The sequence below is a fragment of the Vipera ursinii genome (assembly GCF_947247035.1).
Source record: "Vipera ursinii genome assembly, chromosome: 2".
NCBI classification, from domain to species: domain Eukaryota; kingdom Metazoa; phylum Chordata; class Lepidosauria; order Squamata; family Viperidae; genus Vipera; species Vipera ursinii.
The window spans coordinates 55,505,745-55,518,280 of NC_139513.1; the positions used below are offsets into that span (position 1 = coordinate 55,505,745).

Here is a 12,536-nt window from a genome sequence, read left to right on the forward strand (position 1 = left end):
AACCACTGAACTATATTTTTCAAAGATCCTGGAGCACTGGGGAACTACCAGAGGACTGGAAAAGAGCTGATGTAGTTCCCATCTTCAAAAAAGGGCAAAAAATGGATCCAGGAAATTACAGACCTATCAGCCTGACCTCAATACCTGGGAAGATTCTGAAAAAGATAATCAAACAACGAATCAGTGAGCACCTAGAGGCAAACAAAGTCATTATTAAAAGCCAACATGGGTTTGTCAAAAACAGATCATGCCAGACAAATCTTATTGCATTCTTTGACCAAGTGACAAAATTAGTGGATCAGAGGAATGCTGTGGATAATTTACTTGGACTCCAGTAAGGCATTTGATAAAGTAGATCACAACCTACTACTTGATAAGACAGAAAAATGTGGGTTAGACAGCATCACCACCAGATGGATTCATAGCTGGCTGACCGGCCGTACTCAGTGAGTGGTCCTCAATGGAACTTCCTTTACATGGAGGAAAGTGTGTAGTGGGGTGACCCAGGGCTCTGTTCTAGCCCAGTGCTCTTCAACATCTTCATCAATGATTTGGACGAGGGGATAGATGGGGAACTCATCAAATTTACAGATGACACCAAGCTGGCAGAAATAGCCAACACTCCAGAACACAGGCTTAAGATTTGAACAAACTGGAACATTGGGCGCTATCTAACAAAATGAAATTCAACAGTGAAAAAAGTAAAGTTCTACATTTAGGCAAGAAAAATCAAATGCACAGGTATAGTATAGGTGGTACCCTGCTCAATAGTAGCAACTGTGAGAGGGATCTCGGAGTCCTAGTGGACAATCACTTAGATATGAGCCAGCAGTGTGCTGCAGCTGCCAAAAAAGCCAACACAATGTTAAGCTGCATAACAGAGGGATAGAATCAAGATCACGTGAAGTACTAATACCACTTTACAATGCCTTGGTAAGGCCACACTTGGAATACTGCATCCAGTTTTGATCACCATGATGTAAAAAAGATGTTGAGACTCTGGAAAGAGTACAGAGAAGAGCAACAAAGATGATTAGAGGTCCGGAGGCCAAAACATATGAGGAACGGTTGCTGGAATTGGATATGTCTAGTTTAATGAAGAGAAGGGTGAGGGGTGACATGATAGCAGTGTTCCAATATCTCAGGGGCTGCCACAAAGAAGAGGGAGTCAAGCTATTCTCCAGAGCGCCTGAAGGCAGGACAAGCAGCAATGGATGGAAACTAATCAAGGAGAGAAGCAACCTAGAACTAAGGAGAAACTTCCTGACAGAACAATAAATCAGTGGAACAACCTACCTCCAGAAGCGGTGAATGCTCCAACACTGGAAGTTTTTAAGAAGAGACTGGACAGCCATTTGTCTGAAATGGTATAGGGTTTCCTGCCTGAGCAGGGGGTTGGACTAGATGACCTCCAAGGTCCCTTCCAACTTTATTATTATTATTATTATTATTATTATTATTATTATTATTATTATTATTATTATTATTATTATTTTGTTATTGTTATCAGACTCTTCTATATTTCACCTCCGACTTGAAAAATGAGATCTCCCCCCTTTTTCCTTCACTAGATCCTTTTCTGATCTAGTGAAGCTTGACTCCTCTTCAATCAGAATTATCCAGACATGCAGAAGGTCCTTACCCTGAGTGTTGATAATCACCAGTTTATAAGCTGTAGCCCTGGGAACAGGAGTCCATAGCAGCCGAATGCGACCCACTCCCACTGGTACCATGCGCAGGTTTGTTACGCTGACCACTAATGGTGGTCCTGCCACAGATGGGAGAGAAAGTAGGATTAACTGGAAGCATGTAATAGATGGCTTGGGCTTATAGGGAGAAACAGTTGAATAAGTTCTTGAAACAAAGAGACAAATCTCTGGCTCTTTTTTTTAACATACCAACTCAAATAATTGTAATAAGAATGTCTCCTTGTTTTACTCCCCTATAGTGTTGCTCAAGTACATTATCTGAGGACAAAAATTATTCTCTTTATTATAAAATCAGAAGGTAAATAATTCCAAAAGTGATTCTGTGTGGGGAACAAGACAGCAAAAGAGGCAGTGGAGCATAGAGATAGGGTTAACATGCTTACGGATCCGGATGTTGAGAGGAACAGCACTACCCTCCTGACTGCCAATAAGAGTTGACACACGAACCACGTAGGAGACGTTCTCTTTCAGATCCACTAAGTCCTCTGTGGTCTGGGAGCCTGGGATACGTCGAACCCTCTCAGTGCCATCTACAGCAGAAACCACAATAGTTGTGAACATGAACTCATAATTCAAATAAAAACAAATCTTAGATTTTGTGATCACAGCATCAGGCTACAAAGACGATATGACACTGGATAAGGAGAGAAGAAGAGTAAATTAATAGTTTAATTTCTCACAAACAAATCACTTCAGCTTTCAACAGAACATTTATTTTGCTATACTCTTCTAGTTCTACTTAGGTGTGAATCATCTCAGTGTTGTCACCTATCTCCACCATCCCCATCTCAGATGCACCAACAACAGCCAAACCTCCTACAACTGACCCCATCCCCTTGGGGCCCCCACCTCTGGTGATCATAGAAAATTATATGCAAGGTCTGTTTCACAGACAAAAGCCTAGAAAAGCACCAGGCCCAGAGAAGATAACTCCTTCTTGCTTGAAAACCTGTGCTGACCAATTGGCTCCCATCTTCACCCGCATCTTTAATAAATCACTAGAGATGTGCTATGTTTCTTCTTGCTTCAAATGCTCTACTATCATCCCAGTGCCAAAGAAACCCTCCATCAAAAAATTGAATGACTAAAGACCAGTTGCTCTGACATCCATAGTTATGAAAACCTTTGAAAGGTTAGTGTTGGCCCACCTGAAAACCATCACGGATCTGCAGATCAGCAGATGATGCTGTTTTTATGGCTCTGCACTACATCCTACAACATCTTGAATCTCCAAAGACCTTTTTGTAGACTTCAGCTCGGCATTTAATACTATCATTCCAGATATTCTTCTCACTAAACTAAATCAGCTAGCTGTGCCTGACCATACCTGTAAGTGGATTATAAGCTTTCTAATAGACAGGAAGAGCAAGTGAAGCTAGGCAAAATCACATCAGATACCTGTATAATTAGTATAGCCCCCTCCCAGGGCTGTGTGTTCTCTCCACTTCTTTTCTCACCCTATACCAATGACTGCATCTCAAAAGATCCCTCGGTTAAAGTACTGAAGTTTGCAGACGATACAACAGTGATTGGTCTCGTTCGAGATAACGACAAATCTGCATACAGACAGCAGATTGAACAACTAGCCTTGTGGTGCAGCCAGAACAATCTTGAACAGAAGACTCTCAAAACTGTAGAAATGTTAGTAGATTTTAGAAGAAACCCTACTATTCTATTTTACAATACTAGACAACACAGTATCAAAGTAGAGACCTTCAAGTTTCTAGGTCCATTTAAAATGGACACTTAGCATCAAAAATGTCATCAAAAAAAGCACAACAACAAATGTTCTTCCTGCGCCAACTCAGAAAGCTCAGTCTGCCCAGGGAGCTGCTGATACTGTTCTACAAAGGAATTATTGAATCTGTCATTTGCACCTCTATAAGTGTCTGGTTTGGCACTGCAACAAAACAAGACAGGCACAGACTTCAACGAATAGTTAGAACTGCAGAAAAAACAATTGCTACCAGCCTGCCTTCCATTGACGACCTATATACTGCACAAGCAAGAAAGAGGGCTGTGAAAAGATCTACAGACCTCTCACATCTGGACATAAACTGTTTCAACTTCTTCCATCAAGATGACACTGTAGGGCATTACACATCAGAACAACTAGACGTAAGGACAGTTTTCCCCCCTGGCCATCACTCTGCTAAACAACTAATTCCTAGAACACTGTCAAACTACTTAGTAAAGCTGTATTGCTATTAGTCTCCTCATCTTTCCTATTATCTATCCTTACCTTTTTATGACTATAACTTTGTTGCTTGTATCTTACAATTCATATTGTTTTATTTATTATCCTAGTATGATTTATGTTGTTTGCTTAGCTAGTATCCTATGACTATCACTAAGTGTTGCATCTTATGTGATGAAGTGTTATATTTTATGATTTATGATGAATGTATTTTTATGTTGTCTATAATCATGATTTATGACTATTACTTGTATGTACAGAGAGCTTATGCACCGGAGACAAATTTCTGGTGTGTCCAACCACACTTGGCCAATAAAGTATTCTATTTCTATTCCTATTCCTATTCTCACCCAGGTACCATCTCTACACTCTCAATGCTGATAACTTGAATACGTTTTGAGGGTGCTTGCATTAATGTTCTTTAGAACATCATTAAAACTATTTAGATCAGTGGTTTCCAAACCTGAGTAAAATACCTAAAATTGGTAAAAGTGGTTTCTCTTTACGTAACACATGAACCCATTATCTAATGACAATAGGGACATTTAAATTGACTTAAAATGCTTTACTTACATGGGATAAAAAAGGCTTTTTGATAAGTGGTTTTGAGTAAAAGGAAAAAGTTTGAGAAGCACTACTGAAATGATTAGAGATGATGTTTTATCAAGGTTCTGTAACTTTCAAGAAAATCTCCCTTCAGAACATGCTGTTCAACCCAGAAAAAAAGAGAAAAAAAGAGGGATGCTCTATTTATTGCTTGGAAAGGCTTTGCCCCAAAGGTGTTTTTTGAAGAGGCAATGAATGGGCTTTCTTGTCTTTCTTTGAAGACGTTTGCTTCTCATCCAAGAAGCTTCTTCAGAGCTGAGAAGCGAAATGTCTTCAAAGAAAAACAAGAAAGTCCAGTTGCCTCTTGAAAAAAGCACCTTTGGGACAACCATGACCTGGATGACGGAGAATCTCCACAGACATTTGGAAAGGCTTTGTTCTTCTGCTCCTTTTAGTACACTTCTGTTCTTCCACGTGCTCCCATCAATGGATACTTCTGGATTTTCAGCAAGCCGCCACTCCTATCAACTAGCTGCTCCTGTGTGCTCACCTTGCATATTGCGTACTACAATCTTATATTCTGTGGCTCCTTGGACTCCTAGCCATGATAGCCGGACTCTGTTTCCTATGGTCTCGATGATCCTCAAGTTGGAGATGACTCCCACTGAAGGGGCCACCCCTAAAAGAGAAATTTTGAATTCAGCAAAGATGATGTGAGAATCAAAGGCTCAGCCAGGAATGTGACTAGCAGAATTAAAGGGAGCATGAATTTCCTCTTACTCACCTGTCTCTGAAATAGTAACCGGGGTGGCTACTTCTTTTCCATCATACAAAGTGTAGAGGGTGATATGATATTCTGTGCTTGGCTGCAGGTCACTCAGAGTGTAGCTGTTCTCATTGGTGGGAAGAGAGGCAGTCTTGGGAGAATCCACTCCTTGAAATCAATACAAGATAGAAATTAGCACTGATCTTTATAGATTTGAAAACAAATGGGTAACAGCAACAGCAACAAAGATGATTGGGGGACTGGAGGCTAAAACATATAGGGAACGGTTGCTGGAATTGGGTATGTGTAGTTTAATGAAGAGAAGGGTGAGGGGTGACATGATAGCAGTGTTCCAATATCTCAGGGGCTGCCACAAAGAAGAAGGAGCCAAGCTATTCTCCAAAGCACCTGAAAGCAGGACAAGAAGCAACGGATGGAAACTAGTCAAGGAGAGAAGCAACCTAGAACTAAGGAGAAACTTCCTGACAGTTAGAACAATTAACCAGTGGAACAACCTGCCTCCAGAGGTGGTGAATGCTCCAACACTGGAGGTTTTTAAGAAGAGACTGAAGTAGCCGAAGGACCACTCGGGACGACAGGCTAGTAACAACAGGTTTATTTAAGAGCAAGGCAAACATAGAATAACTTGTCCGGCTTTTATAGCCGGCAGCTGGTAGCGAGGACCAATCAGCGGTGTTTATTTTGGCGCCGTGTCAGGCAGGGACCAATCCGCGTCGTCTTCCGTTGACAGCTCCGGCTTCCGCGTGGCTTGGTGTTTTGACAGCCGCGAGCTGTCAGTGGTGGCGCCTGCGCTGTGCGGGGAACTTTGACAGCTGTCAAAGTTCCCGCGTGTTTTTCTGTCAGGAGGCTTTTTAGTTATACACTTTGCTGCAGTAGTATTGTTTGAACTGTTAACATATATACATATCTATTACGGGATTGTTTACATATATAACACACCCCTTACCCCTCCCCTGGTGCGTTTCTTTCCTCTTGGATGTTTGAACCTGCCCACTGATAGTCTTTTAGGTAGGTGGGTGGTCTCCGATTCCTGGTTGAGCGGCGAAGGGGTGGAGGGTGGTCTGGTTCTGGATCCTCGTTTTGGTGTTCTTCTTCCTGGTTTGGGATAGGCAGCATTTCCGGTGGGGGTTGTATGTCGGCATTGGTTGGTTGCTCAGAATTGTGTGGTGGTTGTCTGGGTCTGAGCTGATCAATATGGCGGCGTATGATGCCTTGTGTTTGCGTAGCTATAAGGTATGAGATGGGCCCTGTTTGTTTTATTACTGTCCCTTGGACCCACTTGTTTTTATCTGTGTATGATCGAGCCCAAATCAATTGACCTGGGTTGAGTGTGCGGGAGGGGTGGGGGTGCTGTTTTTCTTCTGGATATGTATCGGGGTGTAGTCTGTCCAGACGTGTTATTAGCCTTCTCCCCCATCTCAATTCAGCTGGTGATTTGCCGGTTGTAGCGCATGGAGTTGTGTGCTGTGCTAATAGGAACTGGCTGAGGCGCCTCTGCCAGTTCCCTTTAACGAATTTTTTTAACGCTTCTTTTGTGGATCGTACCATAATTTCAGCCATTCCGTTTGACGATGGGTGGAACGGCGCCGACGTGACCAGCCTAATACAATTCTTCATAGCGAAGATCTGAAATTCACGAGAGGTGAATTGAGGTCCGTTGTCAGAAACTATGGTATCAGGTAGGCCGTGTGTAGCGAATATTTTTCGTAAAGCTTGAATAGTGGCTTGGGACGTTGTTTTTCTAAGGGGTGTGACTTCCAGCCATTTAGAGTGGCTGTCTACTACAATTAAGAAACTTTGGCCCTGGATGGGTCCAGCAAAATCTATATGTATACGTGACCAAGGGTTCCTTGTAGTCTCCCATTTATGGATTGGTGCCTGGGGTGGTTCATTCCTGGTCTCTTGACAGGTATAACACCCACCCACATACTTTTCTATTTGTTTATCTATGCCTGGCCACCACACATAACTTCTAGCCATCGCCTTCATTTTTACAATTCCAGGGTGGCCTTCGTGTAAAATTTGTAATGTTTGGTCAATGTTTTTCTCGGGTATGATGACCCTATTTCCCCACAGCAGGCATCCTCTATGTGTTGAGATCTCATTTTTCCTGTTATAGTAAGGTTGGAATTGAGGTTGTGGATTTTGAGCTGGCCATCCTGTTGTGGCCCATTTGAGGATTCTGGCAAGTATTTTATCTTTAGCTGAATTATTAGCTATAATGTTTGCAGTCAGGGGGCATTCTGGAAGTTGGGAGATTGCTAAAATCTGGCTGGCTGGGGCTGGGTCTGAGTCCCTGGTTTGTATGGGTAGTCTACTGAGGCAGTCAGCATGTCCCAGTTCTTTACCAGGTTTATGTATTAGTTGATAGGAATAGGCTGCTAAGAAGGTTGACCATCTTAGCATTCTCGGAGAGAGAATTTGTGGAGTAGGTTTGTTCCACGTGAAAATGCCTAGCAGGGGTTTGTGATCTGTAATTATAGTAAATGGTCTTCCATATAGGTAATCATGAAATTTTTTGACCCCTGCTACTATTGCTAGGGCTTCCCTGTCAATTTGTGCATAGTTTCTTTCAGCTTTGGTTAGAGTGCGTGAATAGAAGGCTATGGGTCTTTGTGTACCGTCCTTGAATATGTGACTTAAGACAGCCCCGATTCCATAGGGAGAGGCATCGCAAGCGATGCATATTGGGGTGTCCTCTCTGAAAAGAGTGATAGTTGAACTGTGACAGATAATCTTTTTTAACGATTGGAAGCTACTCTCATGTTCTTTGGTCCAGGACCAAGTTGTACCCTTGTCTAGGAGTCTATGCAGAGGCTCCGCAATAGTGGCTTTATGGGGGATGAAGGCGTGGTAAAAGTTTAACAATCCTAAAAAGGATTGAAGCTCTTGTTTATTCCTAGGGCTGGGTGCGGTCTGGATAGCCTGAAGTTTTTCTGAGGTGGGGTGAATGCCCTGGCTATCTATTTTGTACCCTAGGAATTCAGTGGATGTGACTCCAATAGAGCACTTTTCCCGCTTAAGTTTAAGGCCGGCTTCTCTGAGCCGGCTCAGCACAGCTGACAGCCTGTCAGCTAAGTTCGCTTCGTTTTCTCCGGCGATGAGAACATCGTCGAAATAGGGGCAGACCCCGGGTATTCCCTTCAGGGTCTTCTCCATGATACCCTGAAATATACCCGGGGCCGCCGATATGCCAAATTGGAGCCTCTTTACCTTAAAGGCACCGCGGTGGGTGACAATTGTCTGGGCCTCCGCAGTGTCCTCAGTGACAGGCAGCTGCAAATACGCCTGTGTGAGATCAAGCTTGGCGAAAAGGGCGCCAGAGCGGATGGAAGCAAATACGTCCCTTACCGCTGGCACCGGGTAGGCATGGGGGCTGAGGGCTAGGTTGACTGTCGCCTTATAATCAGCGCACAGTCTCACTTCACCATTAGGTTTGATTGGGGTAACAATAGGGGTCTCCCAGGTTCCCCCTTCTGTTGGCTCAAGCACCCCTAGTCCTACGAGGCGATCAAGTTCGTTTTCGATTTTTTCCTTAAGGGCAAAAGGTACCCTCCTGGCTCTTATCTTAATTGGTTGGATTGCAGGGTTTAGCTGTAAGGAGATGGGGGGACCCGTGTATTTCCCTAAAGTGCCATCGAAAACGTCGGCGAACTTATCGCAAACGGCTTCTAGGCTGGGTGTTAGAATGGTGTTAACCCCTGTTAAAGCGATGCCTAGTGGACTGAACCAGTCTAGCCCTATCAAATTGGTGCGGTTCCCTGGTGTAACTAAAACCTCCAGGGGACCCTTGAACCCCTTGTACTGCACTACGACCTTGGCTTTCCCTTCCAATGGAATGGGGGTCTTCTGGAAGTCAGCTAGGTGTACCTGAGTTTGTTTCAGGGGAATTTGTCCTCGGCCTTTCTGACAGATCTCCTGATAGGTTGTCAGCGAAATTAAGGAAACTGCTGACCCAGAATCTACTTCCATGTGGCAGGGCACCCCCTGAATTCTGACCCAAATCTTAACCTTGGAGCTTATGCTGTTTACTCTGTCCACTGTCTCTACCAGGGGGCCTGGGTGGGGTTCTCTGCTGGCTTGGGCAGCCGGCCTACCTGGGGGGTTTGCCTCCACCTCATTGATGTTGTCCTGGCCCTTGCTGCGGCACACCGGCTTGATGTGGCCAGTCTTCCCGCAATTGTGGCATTTCGCGTTCCTAAAGCGGCAGCTTCCTCGGGCATGATTGCCCCCGCAGCTGGCACAGGCGGCTCGTTGCTCGTAACGCGGTGGTGGCGGTGGAGGGTTCCTGGACCCCCGGCGGTCCGACGTTCTGCCCCTTCTCGGCTGTCGGTGCTCCATTCGGTGCTGTAGGGCTTCTCCGTCGGTGAAATCTACCGACTCTCCACTGTCGCTGAAGGCTGCGCTTTCCTGGTAGACGGTCGCGGGGGTCTCTGGGGTCGTGTTGGTTGGCTTCTTCTTGTGGCTGTGTTCGTATGCCATGATCTCCCTGGTCAGCTCGGCCAGGTTCATGTCGGGTTTGGACGTCAGTTTTTTCTGTAGCTTCTCGTCCCTCAGACCGATCACCACCTGGTCTCTGATGCGGTCTTCCAGGTCGGGGAAGCAGCAGTTCCTTGCGGCGTGTCTGACCCCGGCGATGAACTCGTTGGCGGGCTCGTCCTGCCGTTGTTTCTTTTGTGCGAATTGCACCCGCCAGTACAGTTCTGATCGAGCCGGCATGTAGTATTTGCTCAGCTGGTCCACCAAGTCTGCGTAGGAGACTTCAGTGATGGGCGCTGGGCTGAACAACCCGACGGCTGCATCGTACACCGGGGGCCCGCTGATGTACAGCAGAGCGGCGGCCTTTGCTCGGTCGTCAGTGATTTTACTGACGAGGAGGAATCCCTCGACTTGGCCGAGGTGTGATTGCCATCTCTCGGGATGGCGGGTATCAAACTCCCTCACACGGCCGAAGTTTGCCATGTCGTCCGGTCCTGGGTTGCTCCGATGGAAGTTAAAACTTCCGTGACAGCTCTTGCCGGGAACTTCCTTCCTCGGCCGTGACTTCAGCTCCGGAGCGATCCCACCTTCGTCGCCAGTGAAGTAGCCGAAGGACCACTCGGGACGACAGGCTAGTAACAACAGGTTTATTTAAGAGCAAGGCAAACATAGAATAACTTGTCCGGCTTTTATAGCCGGCAGCTGGTAGCGAGGACCAATCAGCGGTGTTTATTTTGGCGCCGTGTCAGGCAGGGACCAATCCGCGTCGTCTTCCGTTGACAGCTCCGGCTTCCGCGTGGCTTGGTGTTTTGACAGCCGCGAGCTGTCAGTGGTGGCGCCTGCGCTGTGCGGGGAACTTTGACAGCTGTCAAAGTTCCCGCGTGTTTTTCTGTCAGGAGGCTTTTTAGTTATACACTTTGCTGCAGTAGTATTGTTTGAACTGTTAACATATATACATATCTATTACGGGATTGTTTACATATATAACACAGAGACTGGACAGCCACTTGTCTGAAATGGTATAGGGTTTCCTGCCTGAGCAGGGGGTTGGACTAGATGACCTCCAAGGTCCTTTCCTCCTCCTCCTCCTCCTCCTCCTCCTCCTTCTTCTTCTTCTTCTTCTTCTTCTTCTTCTTCTTCTTCTTCTTCTTCTTCTTCTTCTTCTTCTTCTTCTTATTATTATTATTATTATTATTATTATTATTATTATTATTATTATTATTATTTTATTATTATTATTTTATATTATTATTATTATTTTATTATATTATTATTATTATTATTATTATTATTATTATTATTATTATTATTATTATTATTATTATCCCTACCTCTCACTATTCTGACATAAATACTGGAACTAAGTCATTGCCTAACTTTCAGTTCCCTTCAACATTAAGGCATAATCATACTTCATTCCCCCCAATGTATCAAAAGCCATAATGATACATATTTTGAGAGGCAATTATTTTAAAATGTGCATCTTAAAGCCAACATTCCCATCACCTCTTGCTTTCTTAGATAAGGTATGGAATTATAATAGTACATGCTGGAGGATACCAGGTCAGAGAAGCTTATTCTAAAACTTACCTTAAAAGAAAAGGAAACTACATAGAAACTTTTCCAAAAGGATATCCTGGAAATATTTGGAACTGACTGGGAAAGGAACAGATTCTCAACATTACATTTATAAGTGTCCACAATCCCTGTAACTTTTCCTACTACTCATTGCAGAAATTTAGCCAGCCTACCTGTTGCTTTTCTCCACTCCAGACGATACCCACGAGCATTAGGAATGATATTCCAGGCAACTTTAATTGATGTTGGGTCAACAGCAATAGTCCTAAGAAGCTGGGCTATTTCTAAGAGCAACAAAAATAAATTGTAAAATTGTGAATGATTAGGAAATTGACTAATAGCCCCTCAGTTATTACAATCTTTGGCTCCAAGCCTAATTACTATGGGACAAGTTTATTCAAAGAAGAAAAAAAGTAACAATCTATATCAAAATTTACTATTATACGAAGTCCCAGCACTTTTTCTAAAGATGGGCTGCATAAATAGCATTCATATATTGACTTGAACATACCTAGACATCGGTTTCAACTATAATTACCATATAATATCTGTTGCATTTTTTCCTCCCAACTTGAATACTTGATAAAGAGTACACCATCTTTAAACTTGAATCAGAAAACTTCTCTAAACCAATGTTCATGTTTGATATCTTCATATTTAACTGAATTATTATACTATAAACTAGCTCATAAATGAAATGCTAACAGTGGACCTATTTTACCTGCAGTGGTGGTGATTGTAATAGCAGCACAAGCAATATTAATTGTGGTATCACTAGTAACATAACAAAAATAATCATCAGCAAGTACGCATACCTGTTTTCCTTCTAATAGAGGCCTTGGGACCTTCTACCTGTCCATAGAGTGGCGCAACAGATACCAGGTAATCAGTGTTAGGCTGCAACCTAGTTAACAAATATGAATTCTTGCTGGCATCCACATCAGCTGTTTGACGACCCTGACCTAAGAAATTTCAAAATATAAAGCAAAATGCAACAAAGCTGTTAGCTATTATCCATACAAAACATGCATTTGTGAATTACATGACCACATGCTGAATTGCAGCAAACCACCTTTATTACTTTCCTTTCCCATTCAGCAAGAGATCCTCAATTCTTCACTTATGTCATTCGAAGTGATATTTCCTGTAGACATTGAAATTACCACAAATATACAACATCTTTTTAGATACAGTAGACTTTTAATACTACTCCCAACTTCTTAATCTATTAATGAAGTGG

The 12,536-nt window shown here is 43.5% G+C and overlaps 1 protein-coding gene across 1 annotated transcript in view; it reads right to left on the reverse strand.

The window, feature by feature from the left end:
• Positions 1-12,536, reverse strand: part of COL7A1 (collagen type VII alpha 1 chain) — a gene marked incomplete at its 5' end in the record, with an annotated part of 134,524 nt that overhangs the window by 106,852 nt on the left and 15,136 nt on the right. Inside the window, 6 exons of the mRNA XM_083353344.1 lie at positions 1,643-1,768; positions 2,093-2,239; positions 5,003-5,131; positions 5,237-5,386; positions 11,470-11,580; positions 12,106-12,258. Coding sequence (XP_083209470.1) covers positions 1,643-1,768; positions 2,093-2,239; positions 5,003-5,131; positions 5,237-5,386; positions 11,470-11,580; positions 12,106-12,258 — 816 coding nt within the window. The remainder of the gene's footprint in view (positions 1-1,642; positions 1,769-2,092; positions 2,240-5,002; positions 5,132-5,236; positions 5,387-11,469; positions 11,581-12,105; positions 12,259-12,536) is intronic.